The 19,333-nt window shown below is 31.3% G+C and overlaps 1 protein-coding gene across 5 annotated transcripts; it reads right to left on the bottom strand.

The window, feature by feature from the left end:
- Nucleotides 1-564: 564 nt before the first annotated feature.
- LOC143072121 (uncharacterized) lies at nt 565-17,711 on the bottom strand. Of its 5 annotated transcripts, none has more exons than XM_076246926.1 (5): nt 17,497-17,711; nt 5,953-6,859; nt 4,591-4,692; nt 1,656-1,898; nt 565-997 (listed from the first exon to the last, which is right to left on the bottom strand). In XM_076246926.1, the coding sequence occupies exons 2-5, from the start codon at nt 6,778-6,780 to the stop codon at nt 869-871; spliced, it is 1,302 nt and encodes a 433-aa protein (XP_076103041.1). In that variant the 5' UTR covers nt 6,781-6,859; nt 17,497-17,711; the 3' UTR covers nt 565-868. The 5 variants fall into 5 exon arrangements, with proteins under 5 accessions (XP_076103041.1, XP_076103040.1, XP_076103043.1 ...); XM_076246925.1 differs by having other exon boundaries at nt 17,322-17,711; XM_076246928.1 differs by lacking the exon at nt 4,591-4,692 and adding an exon at nt 3,843-3,866 and having other exon boundaries at nt 17,322-17,709.
- Between the last annotated feature and the right edge of the window lie 1,622 nt (nt 17,712-19,333).

Here is a 19,333-nt window from a genome sequence, read left to right on the forward strand (position 1 = left end):
GGTAAATTCACAAGAAATTATATTGTAAAAGTTACTTTATCAGAGTTAACAACCCTTACATGTATGTGACAAAGTTTTTTTGGTGTTAAATACCGCTGTAAATATGATAAAACACATAAATTTCTGTATTAAATTGAAAATTACACACTACTCTCAAAAGTTGAACATTTCCCCTCTTGACCGATCGGTATTTGATATTTCAATATACCAGAAGGAGGAAAGCACTACCATCTTGCTTAAAGGAATATTTTGACTACAAGCGAAACGATCCGAAACAAAATGTTTGAGCGAAACTCATCCTTTAATTGTTATCAGATGCAAAATAATATCGACAAATTATGCTATAAGAGGTACTTTCCTATTGTGTGTAATAATATAAAAAGATATCAACTAGTAATTGAATACAATTCAAATTATGTCGATACAAGCAAAAAGCATGCACCTTCAACTGATTCAGGGATCCTGAACTGTACAATTATTGATTTCAAGGGTTCAAAATACTTGTATGCTTGGAAAGACGATACTACTTTAAGAAACCTATTAAATCAAGAAAACAAAAACACGAAGAATATCACACATGTATAATTTTTTATAATTCCATAACTTCTTTTTCTAACCGTTCCAGTAATCAATTAATATAGGGGTAATGTATGTGAAATGAACAGATGATGACAAATGATGCATTAAATGCTTTGGTTGTGAAAACTCGTAAATGCAATGGAAGCACTTGGGTGAACTACACTTGTGAAATTCTTTCTGTAACCTTTTGGAAGTTCAAGTTTAAATTGTCAGATTGATGTTCATGTGTACTCTTATGACGTTATAATAGTACCACTGTCCGTCTGGCACATAAAATTGATGTGTTTTGTTAACTGTACAAAGCCTCTTTCGATAATGGTTTAGGTCGCATAAGTTTTGTAAGACGAGTCTTCTGTTCCTGTGAAAGCACTGGTAACCTTGATGCTGCAGAAGAGGCCCTTGAACTGGACGGTCTTTTCTGAAAACGAAAATAAAATACATAAATCAAGCATTTAATTTAGACGAAAAATCAGTGTTGAAATTTTTATCAGTTTGGTTTAGTCAAGAACATGGCATTTAAAATTTCTTAAATTCGCCTTAAATTACATTGTTTGGATTTACAGTTCACCTTATAGTAGTAAAATGTATATGCATAAGAAACAAACATCCGTCTTTAAGAAATTATAGACTGTCTAAAGTGTGTAGAGACTAAATTTTTATTTGTTTTTTTTTTTTAAATCGACGCAACATTTCCTAATTTTCGATGCAAATTCGGTGGTGACATAAACGAGTTGGAACAATAAAAAAAAATATGTATATTTGTCCCAATCGGATATCTCCCTTAGAACAAATAATTCACTGTAAATAAGTGCCCTCTTCGAATCGGTAGCATACATATATAGTTGATATAAGATGGATTTTGACTATAATGTACAGACACTTTTTGGTCAAATAAATCTTTTAAAACGTGCTTCAGTTCTTATCCATCCATGACTTTACGTGTCCTTTATGAAGTTAATTTATAAAAGCGCGTAGGACAAACATTATTTATAAAGTGAGATTTTCATCTTGACCAGTAGCACAACATAGGGCATGAATTTATAATCCGCATTAAACAAACAGATAACGGTACTTACGGAATCATCTATCGATTGTACAAAGGCATATGAAAACGACTTCTCTTTTGATAACAGTGGTTCATTACTCCTGTGTGAAGCAATCACTTGTTGTGAACTCATCCCGATTTTTCCTGCTCTAGGGTCCACAGTAAGAGGTTGTTGAGTAGAGAATACTCTATTGAAGTTATTGTCACGGTTACTGAGCTCCATCCGATATCGCTGAACTTCTCGTCGTAATTTTTCCAATTCATCGTTATAATCCTAGGAAAATAAAATAAATGTAACTTTATTATGATATATTAACCTCAAAGCTCTGATACCATGATTTTATATTCAATATTATTTGAAGTAAACGTATTTGTAGATATAATTCATGCAATGGTTATAACATATGATTGATATTAGATACATAAAATACAGTCTTATATGAATGTAAATTTATACTAGTATGCAAATACATGTATGTAAGTTATAACATCATATTTTTCATTGGTGATATAAAAACAGCTTTCTCGTTTACAGCTTTTATTCTATTTTACTTAATATTTTCTATCTGTTTACTAAATTATTATAATTCAACTCAATATAAAGTACGCAAATATTGATATAAAACAATGACAAAATTGTATGAAGTATGATTAATATGGTAGTGAAAAGCTATGACTGCTGGGTAAAAAAATATAAAAGAACTAAATTTAAGTAAAACTTTAATTTAGTATAAAGTTTAAGTATATGTATACGTGCGAAATAAACCAATTTTCCTGTCATAAGACTGATCCATTGTACCCTGTTTACATGCGGAAGCAAAGCAAAGAATAAAATTTAAAAAACGAAAAATTAACCCAACTAATTATTTCATGCAAAATGACAATAAAAGTTCGACAACTCTAATCTGATAAAAAAGCTAAGTATTATTTGATATTAAATATCTACAACAGACGGTTATGTTGATTCTCATGACTGGTTTACCCGTGTAAGGGCTTACCTTCTTGGTAGGATCATACAATTTCGAACGTCCAACCTTCCAAGTAAGAAATATAAAATAAGCTGATTCATTTTAAACACAAAACTGGACGAAGCAGATATCAGGAAATGACTGAAGAGACTCAGTGTTCATTTAGAAAATAAAGAATGTTAGTATTTGATTTAAAGTCAGTAACAAGAGATGGAACTGAAAACTAAACCACTTATATAGAAGTTTGTTGCTCGTTTTAACAGGTCGTGAAAACTTCAAATAATTGCAAGCTTCCAAACTCTTTAAAAACAATATTTTCCATAGGAAATGACAATAGTATATTGTAAGAGTTGTTTGTAACTATCCAATTAGATATGTGTCTCAGATTTATGATTTTGCAGTAATACTAGTAGGTTTATTTTAATATAGACAGAATGGAAAGCAGAGGATGAATAGAATTGAAAATTTGATATATGAATCATACATATAAAGGAAGAATATCGGAAATGAGAAGTATATATATTTGTTTGAAGTTTGATAACATATATAATGTATAAATTATAAATAGCTTATTTCAGGCTATGGCACAATCTTTGATATGAAATGATTCATTTGGTTAAAATAATAAAACTCCAGTCAAAAACCGATAAGCAACAGCCAATTAAATATGATTTGTATCTATTCTTTCCACCAAAAGATGTATCGGGTTGTTGTCTCTTTGATACATTCCCCATTTCCATTCTCAATTTTATGCTACTGGAAATTGTTGCTGATGTTTTGTTTCTATTGACTTGTTTTTTAAATTTTGAATTCGATATAATAATTGAATAACAAAGGTAATTAAATTTCATTGAAACTGAAATTGAGACAAAATTATTACTAATTACGAATTGCACTATGGGGATATTGACAAATGAAGTTTAAAAAAAAAATATTATAGTGCTTCGCAATTGAAGTTGGTTTACGTTCGACTCCAAGAATGCCATTTTATCAAAGATAGTCCATTTTTACTTAATATATGAATATCAGAGACATTTATTGCATAATATGTCTTTCCATCTTTGAAAATAGCAAAGACAGGAATATTTTACATGTCTTTTCACCTTCAAGTCTGTGAACCTTTAAACTTAAATTAAAATTCGTTGAATTTTAAGTGCTTATTAGTGTCACCCCAAATCTACAACATTCAAATTTGTCGAAACCAATAAAGTGTTTCCCTGATCAAGTGAAAAGACTGTAAATAAGTTTACCTTGTTTGTACATGAATGATGTGACTGAAAATAATATGCAACTTTAATTTAAATTTGTTTGTTTACCAGTGAAATTAGATGACATTTAGATTTGTTTGTTTTCCAGTTAAATTGGATGAGAAATCGGCTTAAAGGATTATAAACCCATGTTACATATCGTTATTGGATATATAATATGTAACCTAATCTCATAAAACGATACTGATTTTCACCTTTTAAGACATGTCTATACTGTTTTGATACACATACACAAACGAATGTTTTATAGTTTAAATCGAAATCCCTATGTTTTTATTTTTACTTATTTTGATTACTGTAATTTTAGATAAGTCTAATAGTATCATAAGATTTAATTTGAAATTGGATGTTGTTCTTAACAATTTGAATAAAAGAACATGTAAATATAAAATTGGAACACGTTCATACAGTTTAATTATAACTATGGTATGTCTCAACTAGTGAATATATTTGAAAAGAGTAAAATCATATCGTTTTAAGATACATTAAAGGTTCATACTTTGCATTGAGTTAAGCAACAAGATTTGTGCAAGGTAAATTTGTGTAAATACATATCATATATACATAAACGTGAAAAATCACACTGAATAAAAGATTATATTAAAACCATTTGATTATTATAATTCAAAGTGGCATATTTTCAAAAAAGTTGTAAAATCGTCACAAGTGCAGACAGACATGATTATAAATCCGTGAGTGCCGCTTAGTACAACGTTATTCCAAAGAGTACCTCATCGCGCTTTGGGGCAATTTGCCTTGAATCACGGCTATTTCTTCTCTTTGCAGAATTGGATGGAATAGGTGAACGTGATGATCGTACTCTATCTTCTCTCTTTTAAGAAGTATTTAATATGCATATATTTCTTTAATTCTCTCTTTCATTTCATAATTTTTAATATGGTGTTGGTTTGCTGTTGTTGTTGTTTTAGTTTATTAAACACACTAGATGTTCCAATCCGAAATCAGCGGAAGGATCTGAGTCCCGATGAGGAATAAATGAAAATTCAGTGTGACGGTTGGAAAGTAAATCCTAGATCCGATAACTACAGAGCACAATTCCTCCGTGCTAATCGCATCTAGATTTTACTTACCAGCCGTTATAAACTGTCTTTTATTCCTATTTGCGATTCGGATCCCTTTGCGGTATCGCATCAGGATCTACTGTGCTTGATAGAACAGGCGTTGATGTCATTTCGGGACCTTTTATAGCTTATCATGCGGTATGGTCTTTGATTATTGTTGAAGGTCGTACGGTGACCTAGAGTTGTTATTTCTGTGTCATTTGGTCTAGAGTTGTCTCATTGGCAATCATACCACATCTGCATCTTTATATTTTTTTCCAACACAAAACATATGAGACAAAACATTTATTTTATTTGTGTGTTTGGTTTTGGTGTCAATTCCTTCAATTTTTATGTGACAGCTTGTTAGAATATGTCTTATTTATATGAAACTTGCATCTGTTATGTATACAAAATCGTAAGCATGTTTGAAAATATTTTTTAATAGACTGGTTCATTAAATACATGTTGTAATCGTTTTGTGTTGTTCGGCTTGAAGACTTCTACTTTCTCATTATGTTGAACAAAGATCCCAAACGAGTTGAACAATATTATGTAATATTGTATAGTTCAGTTTATCTATATATAAAGTAGAGTGTTTATGTCTCAAAAAAGTCTTGGTATAATTCCAAAATTTATTTCAAATCACTTTACCGTACAGATTACACTTTACACATGTCAGATTTTTTTTTTCTTACTTAATAACAAGTGTATTAGTACTACATACCGCACGCTGTGATACAATATTGTAATACATAAGATGCAATTTTTTTTATCTTATCCATGCATACGTATTCCAAATTTATAATTAAAAAACAGATTCAAAAACTACTGTCTACTTTTTCTTTGTTACAAGAAAGAACAGAAACAAATGTGAATTTTCTAAAGATATTTCTGACTTTTAAAATTCACAATGTAAATGTTTGTTTAACAAAATGCAAAAATATTTCCTATAATGAGCTCGTAATTTCGCTTTTAAAATTAACCATAACTAACAAAGGGACTCATGATTCACCAAAATAGACACTTACCGTGAAAGCTCCAGGAGACAGCCTTGTTGACGGCTGTTGATGGCTTTGAACTTGTTGTAGTTGCTGATGATGTTGCATTTTTTGACTAGCTACTACTTCTGCAACTTTTCTACTAAAGTCTTTCCGCAAATTTTTCAAATCCGTTTCTAATTTAGCATTCTTTTCCTCAAGTTTCATTTTATTCCTATGTGTCTCTTCTAACAATGCTTGCAACTGTTGAAGTTCTTTTTCTAACTTTTCATTAGTTTTTTCAATATCACGTATAATTTCTTTATAATGAATTTCTGTTTCAACCTGGGTCTTTTCTAAATTAGCAACTAATTTCCTTAATTTATCTAATTCCTGGTTTTTCCTAAGAATTTCTTCGTTTTTACTAGCAAGCTGATCAGCTACACCCTGCCTTAATTTTTCGATATCTCTCTGAGCATTTATTAAAAGATCTCTAAGATTTTGGCACTCGGCTTTTTCTTCAAGCAAATTTTTTTCACTTGCTATTAATTTGGCCTTCCATTCTTCCTCTCGACTGTCTGATTCGTTTTTCAGAGCACTTTTCAGACGATTTTCTCCAGCTTTTCGTTCTCTGTCTAATTCCAGTTCTAATTCCAATCGTTTAGTTTCTAAATTGTCAATTCTACCCTGTGCGTCTTCTTGCACTAATAATATTTCATATTCAAAGGCTTCTTTCATAGCCTCAATTTCGACTTCTTTCTCATGATTACGGGTAAACAGCATATGAACAACTTGAGTCAATTCGGAAACTTTTTTTGACATCCGAAACTCGAACGTCTTCTTGGCGGAATCGCCAGAGTCAAACTTGAACTGATTCATTTTGATTTAACTGAGCTTTTTATATCAGAACGTTCAAATCCACATCATTTATTATAAAATCTCTCTGGTTAAAAGTTAGCTGAAATATAACGTGAAAATCATTAGGTTCATTCTTCGTGGACTATTTGTTTTAGATAACATTATTATTGCTAATGACTGAATCTAAATACCTTTTATCAATAAAATCACTAAAAAGGTAAAACTCAATACAGCATAAGCAGATTTAATTACATATATTGAAAATTGATGTTAAATCAGTTTTCACATTGATATACCCCAGTATAGTAATAAGTCAATACGAAAATATTGCTTATAAAGTGTGTTTTTTTATCGTTATGGACATATATAAATTACTCTGCGAAAAGCTAATCGAGTTGCCCTGCTGTTTCTTTAGAACATATTACACTATTGGCATCTTGTAAATATAGCAATGTGGTGATAGACTGAAAATTGACCTGTGCAACAAAGACGAAAATTGTTATCGAGTTGTTAGTTGTAAAATTCCTTTACATGTGTTTGTACCAAGTAATGCTCTTCAGTTTGAACTTTCTGATCATTATATAACTTATTTGTCGACTTTGACTGGCAATAAAATAAACACCAAAAAGTTAAAAGGGTATTTATATAGGTTAATGAACTTCTTCCATGGGACATTTAAACCAATGCTAAAGAAAGGCATCCGTTTTGATGTTCTGGTTTTACAAATCCCGTAAAAATGAATTCTTTAAATCCGATTTTTCGGGTAAGGTGAGTTCCCTACATTGCCGAGTCTACCTCTTGGATTGGTTGATGAATATTTTTAGTTCTGAATATGCATGAGAACTATGCCACGGAATAGTAAAAATAAAAAAATATAATAAGAGAGTAAATTGTTATTTGCTAAAAGTCCAGTAGAAAATATCTCATGCATATTCGGAACGAAAAAAATAAAGGTTAATACAAACGGAAGGTTCTTCAAAAAAAAGAAAAGAACGAATGGCAGGAAATTTAAACGGCTTCTGGAAAATGAGGATACAATAATTTTAGCTGGCAATATGCCACCCTGGTATACCTCAGAGAGTCGTTACAAGAGTTATATAGCGTTCAGTGGGCATGACAAAGCTCTCTACAAAATGTACATACCAGTCCTCATTTCGATTTGACATGGCTGAGTATCTATATATGATGGAACGGAAAAATCTAACCAGTGACCATATCTTTATACCCCAGTCAATATTTGGGTGAATATATAACAAAGAAAAGATTTAATTTGTAATTCTCATATTTTAATCTGCTGAAAGCTCTTTACCGAGTAACCAAAAGTATCACTCCTATTAAAAAAGTAATAAGACGATGGTAAGAATACTATAATATCCCAATATGTTCTGTCTCACATCTCTCAAATAAAATAGAGAATGGAAGTAGGGAATGTGTCAATGAGACAACAACCCGACCAAAGAGCAGACAACAGCCGTAGTTTATTCAAGTAAAATGGCTACTTATATAAACATGCGTATGCTGTAGTTGTGAGAGGCATCTGGTTTTAAATTTTTACCGATTCGATAAAAAAACACGTTATTTTTAGCTGTCCTATTTCTTTATAATTTCACTAAAAATATATTAAATGACTAGCCCCAATAGTAGATAACTATCACAGTAAACAAATTGCATATTTATTGGGAGGAATAATGATGTATTACCTTAGCCAATAACTATTAAATACTTTTGACTTTTGAAATAAACGACCGAATTCCTAAAATATATTGATTCAAGCCGTTATATAACGTGATAAATTGAAAAGACAATATTACACCTGAGAATATTGACAAATTTACACGGTACACCATTCATTTACGAGGGACAATAATTGACAAATAAGATAGAACTTTAAACGTTATCAGTTGGCTTCAAGTTATATATGCAATCTAGTATTGATTCCACTTTAAGGTCTATGTCAATACTTCATTGTTAGAAAAATATTTTAGCAAATAAAAAACTGATTATTCATAACGCGTAAATAGAAAAATACCATCAGGTACTATGTGGTGGATTTTAAAAAGAATTATTATTGCATAAACTTTACTGTTATATTCTATCTGCACAGGAAATAAAATCACTACATGATCCTTCATGATCATATTTGTTTATCAATTATAGAATATACTTAAAAATGCATTTTTACTTGCGACAAACAAAAGTTTCCGGTTGAGTTACATAGAAGCATTATAAAAAAATTTAATAAAAAAAATATTTTTAAAACGAAGGCAGTACCTTATTAAAAATTTACAACGCTGACTTTGTAAATGTATCTAATAAAACAGCCATTTGAAGATGCTTATACATACAATGTACTTCAATAACTAGTCGGTAACTCCTCTTCTATACTATTAAACTCTAAGGATACAAATATACCTTATGCTTCGGTACTAGATCGATCGAAACTTTGTCTGTAAATTTACCATTCGTAAATTATGTCATCTTTATAACATATAACATTACGCTAAGAAGCGGGAGATGTCAAAGGGACACTCATACATAAAAAGAAGATGTGGTATGATTGCCAATGAGACTCAAAGCCCATAAGTCGTAAGGAAACTAGCAACGCCGTGGCAAAAACATAAAGACAAACAAATCTACAGAGTACTAGAGAGAAGACTGACAATCATAACACATCTTCTTTTTTTTTTGTAGCAACACAAACCCACCAACACTATCAGGCAGTTGAAATAAATAGGATAGGCCATTTTATGCTGCTAAAGATTTGATATTTACATTTGAACTTTTGAACTTTTTGATTTCACGAAAATCAGTGCTGTCCGTTTTTATCCATAATAGTTCAACGATACCGAAGATTGATACTCAAAAAAGGTAACCAGGATGTAACACATTTTATATGGATACAAACGGGATGTGGAGTAATGTGTCAATGAGGCAACAACATGTAGAAGTCAATCTATGGTTTTCAACAATAAACAAGTGTCTAATCTACATGTCAAGCTTTATTTTAAAGCGTCCGAAGTCTAGAAAAAATAATTCAGTTACTCCACACGGAGTCTTCCTAGGAATTTGATAAATGTATTTTCACGATTTTATTCGATTTTTTCATGTTTGAATAACAGTATTGGGAAATATATTTACGTTAGAATAGATCTAAACGATTGATGAGTTTTGGAGAAAAGGAAAGTAATTCTGACAGACAATGCAAAACAAGAACGTATTTGGGAAGGGATGTGGCTGTGTATTACATCATGAACATCTAGACAAGAACAAATTTAAAATGAACTTCTAATGAATCCTCATTAGACTAGAACAAAAATGAACTTCTAATGAATCCTCATTAGACTAGAACAAAAATGAACTTCTAATGAATCCTCATTAGACTAGAACAAAAATGAACTTCTAATGAATCCTCATTAGACTAGAACAAAAATGAACCTCTAATGAATCCTCATTAAGAGACTGGATGCTAAATTTATGTGACCATGTTTCTACACTACATTTATTTTGAACAAGCTTTACGTTATATGTAAAATAAATCATCCTCTAACCAGACAAACAAAATATATGATCCTCAGAGATATGATCCAAAGTTGATGTACAAAATGTAGGACATGCATTCTATTTAAAAATGAACCTTTTGGAAAATGAAACGGGTTGGGTCAAATGTCACCGATTGCGTTGAAATTTGTTTCTGTTGAAAGGTTGCATTGTCATTCAATCAAACGACACCGAAAAAAACGAGAGTATTGATTTCCAGTTCCTATTTTTTGAACTGCTTGGATTCCATGAGACTTTCATGTCGCCTTTGAGCCTGTGAGGATTGCGCGCACACACACAAACATAGATCTAAATTTTGCAATACCAGTTCGTGACATGTTAAAATTGGATCAGGTTGAAATTGAGGAGGGTGGATCTTGCTATGAAAAAAATACCTCAATTTGTAACTTTTTCAGATCAACAATAAAAATAGCTTTTTGATATAAGCTTTTCCCAATATTCCACGAGATTGGCAATCTTTAATTTGGTATCTGGCGAACGTTCACCGAGTCATTGTTATGCAACACTGTAATATTTGGAACTGGACGTTAAGACAAATAGATCGATCAATAAAAACGCAGTTAATCAGTCCAACACAACTTTGAAGTATTGATGTGTCTTAGAACATTATGTCTTAGAAAACAAAAGAACAACATTATGTCAGGAAAATAAAATAATGAAGTTTTTCCTTCATGTACGGTTATATCCTAGAACGATTGTAAACATTAAATTATTATTATTTAACAAAAACTTAATCTATCCTAAATAATTATGATTTAATCTGTTTTAAATAATTTATTTTTGAAAAACCTTTTGTAATGTGTGTAACTGAAGCTAATATGTTCAAAGGTGTTAAGCAAGTTCAAGTTTACACTTGCTATTTATTTTTTCTAAAAAAACTTACTTAAAGTTACTTTATATATTATAATTGTATTCTGTTTATACCCCTTGACCAATTAAACTTATTGGGTCTTATATAAAATTAGAAATTAAAATAGAGTAAAATTCCCATTTAAAACTAAGTATGTATTACAAAATAAAAGTGTGTGTAAATATACATTATTTTAAAAGAGTGTGTATAAATAGTTTATTAACGTTAAAGCTGTGTTTTTTTTTAATATTCTAAGACCTGTTTAGATTCATCAGTTAATGACACAGCAACCCAAAGACAAAATACCTACAAGACATCTTCAGGGCTATGCACAGTCTTCAACATTAAACAGGACTGTGTCAGTAAATGACTTACAAATGACATGTCAATATGTGGAGAATAAACTATTTTTTTGAGATCTCAAAAATTCCACTTTTTAGTTTCGATATATGTATTCATTGATTTCTAATCAAGTTGGCTGAAAGAAGAACAGTGGCGGATCCAGGGTGTGTGTGTGTGGGGGGGGGGGAGTGATCTGGGTTTGAAACCCCCTTTTTGTACGATCAATGCATTTGAATTTGGACATATGGTTGGCCATGCACCTGCCTCTTATCCTGGGTAGGGACCCCTCTTACAAAAGGATGGATCCGCCCCTGCGGTAACCAATAACATGCAAGATATAAACTTTACACAAAACATACAATTACTCTATCTCGTGTAGTTTATTTAAATAGATCATCATGATTAAAATTGAGAATGGAAATGGGGAATGCGTTAAAGAGACAATAACCCGACCAAAGAGCGGACAACAGACAAAGGCCACCAATGGGATTGCATATGTCACTTCACAAAAAAAGGCGTAGTTATGAAAAGTTTCTAAATGAATCTTCGTCATATATCAAAATAATTCAATATTCCTACCTGTTGGAACAAATATCCATATTGAACATAATTATCCTACTCCAAATAACTAATATTTCCCATGGAACCGGATAAGTCTTGAATAAACACCGTGTATACATAAATAATTTCTCGTCTCTATGCGTGAGATTAGAAGATCAAAATCACGAATTATTTAAAAATGACCTCGATTATTAAAATACCTTCTAGTCTCAATGCCCGTTAACACCAATTTAAATTTCTGACAATTTGAAAGACGATTAATTCAATCTTTGATTGAATGTATGCAAATGCACTTGTATTACTAACATAAAGATTAATTTTAAAGCACTTTATATACACTGTAGAATATTGTAAAATACAAGTTGAAAACGGCTTATGGTAATATTAATGCAACTGGAAATTAGAAATTGTCGTAATAAGCTCACTGCTGAAGGATATGATTTATAAAAGCAAGAACTACCACCAATTATCATTCTTGGAGCAATTGTGATTATATTTGCACACGTGTTCTTTATTATTTAGTTTTGAGTTTATGAAATTTTAAGTTAATATAATGATTTAAATAAAAGCAGTTTATATTTGTATTTCCGCCTTAATTTTTGTTAACGGGCAAACTTTCCGAACAGGAAGATACACTAAAGGCTTAATTAAAGACATGTTTGGTTGAATTTCCAGCTGGAATTACCAGTGAAAAAATCTAAGCGTCTAAGAAATACTATTCATCGCCCGATATTGCGACCCCCGGGGATGGAAAGGGGAGGGGGTCAAATCTTTTAACACATTGATGCGATATGATTTATACTAAAAAATTAAAGAACCTTAGTGAACGCGCTCACATACCCACGTCCCCATATTGTCACTTGATAAATAAAATAACTGGAAGAAAAAAAATTGTATAAGAAAAAAAAATGAATCTTAATTTCCTGTCGATGTGCACATCCACATAGTATGTCCTTATTATCTATAAAGGTTTCATCAAATTCTATTGTGTGGTTCGAGAGGAGTTGCGATGACAAACTGTTGCAGTAGCTCATTGAAGCAAATAAGTTCAAAGGGGCGTTACTCCTAGAATTTTTTTTAGTCGATATGCACATCTATGTAGTATGTCCTTATTATCTACAAAGTTTCATCAAATTCTGTTGTGTGGTTTCAGAGGAGTTTCGATGCCAAACTGTTGCAGTAGTATATTGAAGCAAATAAGTTCAAAGGGGCGTAAATCATAGAAAAAAATGAATCGTAAATTCCTGTCGATATGCACATCAACATATTATGTCCTTATTATCTTAAAAGGTTTCATAAAATTCTGTGGTGTGGTTTCAGAGGAGTTGCGATGACAAACTGTTGCAATAGTATATTGATGCAAATAAGTTCAAAGGGGCGTAACTCCTAGAAAAAAAATTGAACCGTAATTTCCTGTGGATATGCACTTCTACATAGTATGTCCTTATTATCTAAAAAGGTTTCATGAAATTCTGTTGTGTGGTTAAAGAGGAGTTGCGATGACAAGAAACAGGACTGCCGGACGGACTGACGGACGGACGATCAACCGAACTTCGTTGCGTGGGGTATAATAGCACACCGAAGAACAACTTTGACACAAGGGTGTAAAAAAGGTTATACACAGTGTGCCAAAATGAGCAAAAGCGAAAATTTAAATTTCTGACAATTTGAAAGACGATTAATTCAATCTTTGATTGAATGTATGCAAATGCACTTGTATTACTAACATAAATGTTTCTATGACTATTGCATTCATAAAAAATATAGCAAGTTTTCTCATAGAAAAATTTACTGATGACCGAAAATAACTTTTAATTTACATGAAACATTCAATGATTTTTTACTTCTTTGGATAACTTATATCTAGCCATCTTTGGAGTCAACAGAAATATCCGAAACACATTGACAGTATATATAAAACAGGCCCCACCAAACACCGATAACACCCACATATTATTTATGTATGATATGAAACCTGTTCAGGAAGACACTTCAAATATGATGTAATTTCAGGATACACTTATATAATACAGCACATTTGAGTGGGTATTAAACATTTTAAAAAGGCTCGCGGGTACAAATATTTTAGCCAAAAATTAAACATTTGTTTTTTCATTACAAATTTTATTTATTACCCTATTAGTTATTACTCAATGATATGGTGCAATAAGCAACCAAAGAAATAGATTCGGTTTGGCCCCAGATGACTTTTAAAATATTTATATCATTGAAAAAGCTCCAAATTATCTCCCTTTGGTGCAAAAAATGTCATTTTTTGGCATTAAAATTGAAATATTTTTTTTAACTCATCGATGACCTATATTTTGTATGCCCCACCTACGATAGTAGAGGGGCATTATGTTTTCTGGTCTGTGCGTCCGTCTGTCTGTTGTACCGTTCGTCCGTCCGTTCGTCCCGCTTCAGGTTAAAGTTTTTGGTCAGGGTAGTTTTTAATGAAGCTCAAGTCCAATCAACTTGAAACTTAGTACACATGTTGCTTATGATATGATCTTTCTAATTTTAAAGCCAAATTAGACGTTTGGCCCCGATTTCACGGTCCACTGAACATAGAAAATGAAAGTGCGAGTTTCAGTTTAAAGTTTTTGGTCAAGGTAGTTTTTGATGAAGTTGGAGTCCAATCAACCTGAAACTTAGTACAGATTTTCCCTATGATATAATCATTCTAATTTTAATGCCAAATTAGATTTTTTACCCAATTTCACGGTCCATTGAACATGGAAAATGATAGTGCGAGTGGGGCATCCGTGTGCTTTGGACACATTCTTGTTATTATTGTTTTCAAATAAGCTGTACATAAACTAAATAATTGTAAAATTTAAGCGATTTATGTAATTTAGTTCTTTTTTATTTCGATATTAAATTTACCTCTATTTCTCCTATTAGTTCAACAGAAAAAAAGGACATTAACAAAAAATGTATCCTTCTTTCGGAGGCAGATTGTGAGCTTAAATGAACGGTGACCCCATTTTTTTTATTACATTTTTCTATTAAGTATATGATAAAGTTCATTAATAGAAAAATATAGCGAAATCCTATATTAGAAAAAAAATTGATTTATACCCGCGAGCCCTCTTAAGAAAAAATATATTGGACAAGCATAAAAAAAACATCTCTTTACACGAGAAAGATAAACAATAATTAAGAAAAAAAACCAAATCGTGGCTTTTGGATGGAATACTTCACAATTTCTAAATGGAAGTCTCCTATACTGTATAAAATATACCACATATCAACTTAAACAATATTTAGTGTAAACTGTTTTTTCATTTGATTATAATGGTGAAAACGGAGTCTGTACTAAGTCTAGTAGTTTGTAAACGACAAAGTTATAAGCAAAGCTTACAAGATTTACCGAGCAATTTTCAACTTTTAAAGGATCTTATTAAAATAAATTGAAATGTAAATTTAATAACAGACCTTCAAAATGAGACGAGAATGTCCTAGTTTAAAACTTTTGTTATTGAAAGATAATTTGAAAATAAAGTGATAATTGAATATGGTTAAGTCATGAATTGATTCAAATTACTTTTGATATCAATTAGAGTTTAAACAGGCCGCCATATTATGTATATTCTATATTATCAGTATAATTTTCCTCAGTTGCCTTTATAAATATATTTTCTTTAATAATCAAAATTAACATTAAAAGTGATTGATTACTCGGTATAAACGAGGTTTTTACATTACGTAGTATGATTAAACTGGAGTAAATGGAAGTATACTAAAGTACGTACCTCACATGTTTAACTTAAGGATAATGTAAATAAAACTCTAAAAAACCATACTTGCAACTATATGTTTGAACACTCTAATCGACTATAGAACTTATAGACTAGATAACATCTTTAATAGAATAACATGATATCAGTAATATGAAAAACAGCTGTTAAATATATCAGAAGATGTGGTATGAATGCCAATGAGACAACTCTCAATCCAAGTTATCATAGTACACAGAGTTGAAAACACAAATTTTGTGTTCATATTTGAGAAACATATAATTTTTAAAGGTTTAACTTAGATAAATATCTTGATCTCTTCTGATTAGCAGTAAAACACTCAGTCTAGTTTACAATGGTGTCCGTTTGGCTATGCGGGATGCATAAATACGCGGGACATGTACAGTCAAACTAGGAACTCGAGACGAAAGACACCGGCGGGACATTCAAACTCATAAATGAAAAAGAATGTCAATCTACATGTGCATATGATAAAAATTGCTAGACTTCTGAAAGAACTAGACCATGTAAGAAAGCTTATTTCAAATCTAGATCATATGGATTTTGCTTACTGATGAAAGAGTTCAGGGAAAAAATAAGCTAAAAATATGAATCGGTTATGGAATTCCTTTTTGAGGTATTTGTTTTTTAAAAAATAGGAAAAGGCTGACTCAGGCTTTTATTTATGATTATCATGACCTTGTAATGAGCTAATGAAGAAAAGTGGGTGACATAGAACAAAATAGTTTACCCTGTATTTTAGAAAAAAAACCACGGAGTCTGAACATCTGACACAATTCTTAAACTTGTCCTGACTACATCCTTATGTTGTCAACGTGAAGTTGACTGCTGTACATGTCGAAACCGTGACCCCAGATTCCACACTACAGAGGTTCGTGCTCAGTCTTTAGTTTTCTATGTAGGATTTTGAAGACTTGTTGTTTTTCGTTCGTTTTTTTCTCGTTTTTTTTTTTCTTGTTTTTCATTTTTGAATTCCCCTTGACATCTGTCGCCTTTTTTCTCGATATTTAATGTAAATAAACGGAGATAACGATAGCAACATAACGACACAAATATATAAAAGTACATTTTAGTCTAAGTACCACAGTTCTGCAAGCAGCACGTACAGAATAATGATCCATTTTCGATATACGGAGCCGATAATGCAACAAAGAGTCCCTAGCAATTAAAATCAAACATTGTACCTTCGCTATTACCTATGAATATGCTTTAATAAGGTAGTTTCTCAATTATTCGTCTGGAAACCGACAATCTTGCTACATTTTATATATAAGTATGAAAGAAGGTACCATTTTTAGCTCAATACTATGTAGAAATATGCGTTTTAAATAAAACAGGCAAATGTCAAACTTGATTTAAAAGGCATTGGAAGTGATTCATGTTCGTACGAGATATTTAATCTAAAAAAAAATCTATGAAACAAAATCTACTATATAAATAAATAATTCATTAACTACAAAAAAAGAAACCAAAAGAAACTCAACACTTACTTGGTATCCCCATAGTAACCAAATTAACAATCATATGTTTTATACTTCCGTTCAAACGATTGAATTTTCAATAGACATCTAAATATTGAACACTGAAATCTGACACCATGTGTTTAGTATCGAAATACCCGTCTGTCTAAATATGTGATCGTGTTTATACGTACACAATATTTACCTGTGTTGTTTCGTTTAGAAGCAATACACGATTTAAATTTCTTCACCTATTTTTTTTAAATCACCATTTGTTTACCGTTATGTCTCGCTAAGTCTTTAAAGAGTCCCTTCTTGACTTATCTATTGTTTGTGCCAGTGCGCATCTATTGTGCGTGCCAATACGCACCGTTCGTTACTTGACAAAGCCACAGTTTGTTTCTTTCTTTTATTCTCTATAATTTTCAAAAGGTTACAAGTTATCTCTTTAGGTAATCATGTCCTACGGTGTACGTCAAGGATTAAAATATTATCTTTTGACTATAAGTGTATTATAGAAGTGATTCGATTTAAATTGGTTCTTTTCTTCCGATTATATTTAGTGATTTAATTTAAACATATTTTTTCGTAACAGTATATTGAAATTTCACTTGATATTTAAGCATATTGAAAACAATCTTTTTTGAAAATATTGAGTTATCGAATTAGATCAGTTACATGACATTTGGGATATAAATTCCAAAATATTTTTCATTGGTGATTTATAATCACTTAATATTTAAATATTTTTTCAGCCTATAAAAAGATTTAAAATACATGAATATTACAATTCAATTCAAAGATATGAAGTTGAACAACTTAAAACTATTTGTTATGGGAGAAATTTTGCTCATTAAGAGGCATTATTGAAATGAAATAATACAATAGCACATACAAAATGTACATCACGACAGTAATTTTTAGTTTTACAAGCATTTTTTCATTGCACCTATGTAACCATGGAAGCTTTTATGGTTTGAATTTAACTGTGTTTATATATTTTTTATCAATTGTAAAAAGAATTTAACGCATATGTTACTACTCTGGTTGAACTAGTTTAATTCTATTCATTTCATCTTTAGTATACGTTAGTGTTTCGGGGTCAGTTGAAGCCCACCTCCGAATGCGGGATTTTCTTGCTGCTTTGAAGACTATTTTTGATAAACGTTCTGTGTTATAGACTGTCGACATCATATTGTAACTAAAGTCACACATTTCTTCACTTTTTCGAAACCCATGGATTGACTGAGGTATATACAAATCTGAATGCGGGAGTATAAACTTATAATATTCTTTTTTTTAATCTTTATTTTGCATGCCTTATATAAGGACATTGGCACGCTCTGTGCTAAACATAAACCGATGGAACAACTCATCGATGGGATGTTTAGTTGATTTAATGGAAGGATAAACTTCTGACATTTTCCATCACCTTCATTTTCCGTAAGAAGTTGAAATGCCTGCCCGGTTGATCGACCTTGTAGTAGTATTTGTTCTTGACCTGTATATAAACATAATACTTGCACTATAAGTTAATCAAACAACATCAAATCAATTGCTCATCGTTGAAGGCCGTACGGTGACCTATAGTTGTTAACTTCTGTGTCATTTTGGTCCCTTGTGGACAGTTGTCTCATTGGCAATCATACCATATCTTCTTTTTTATATTATCTTTAACAAGAAAGAATTAAGATTTCAAATATGAATTAAAAGAAAACTACTACTTTCTTCACGTTTTTTTTATTGACGTTCCACTTTACATGCAAATGGATCATTTCAGTGATGTTTACGAAGCACAACGTGCTTGCTCTGCCGACGAATCTATTATCATCCTATTTCGAGTTCAAGCAATGCCGATTTCGATCATTTGCTTGCACGATTGTTTATTAAGACTTGATATTTAAAATGTCTTTGGCATACTATGTTCATTTCAGTACCTTAGTGATTTTATCGATATGTTTAGTTTAGAAAATCTGTAAACCGAGTAAGATGCGAGGCTCCCTAAGCATGGTTTTGATAAATTCGCCTGTAAAGGAGGAGCG

Source organism: Mytilus galloprovincialis, chromosome 4 (assembly GCF_965363235.1).
Source record: "Mytilus galloprovincialis chromosome 4, xbMytGall1.hap1.1, whole genome shotgun sequence".
NCBI classification, from domain to species: Eukaryota; Metazoa; Mollusca; class Bivalvia; order Mytilida; family Mytilidae; genus Mytilus; species Mytilus galloprovincialis.

What these genes read in the sequence shown, in the direction of transcription:
- LOC143072121 (XM_076246926.1), bottom strand. Translation starts at nt 6,780, where the DNA reads ATGAATCAGTTCAAGTTTGACTCTGGCGATTCCGCCAAGAAGACGTTC. An exon ending in TGTCTCCTGGAGCTTTCACG is followed by an intron (nt 4,693 to 5,952) that starts GTAAGTGTCTAT and finishes ACTTCTTAAAAG; the next exon opens with AGAGAAGATAGAGTACGATC. An exon ending in TACAATCGATAGATGATTCC is followed by an intron (nt 998 to 1,655) that starts GTAAGTACCGTT and finishes TTTCGTTTTCAG; the next exon opens with AAAAGACCGTCCAGTTCAAG.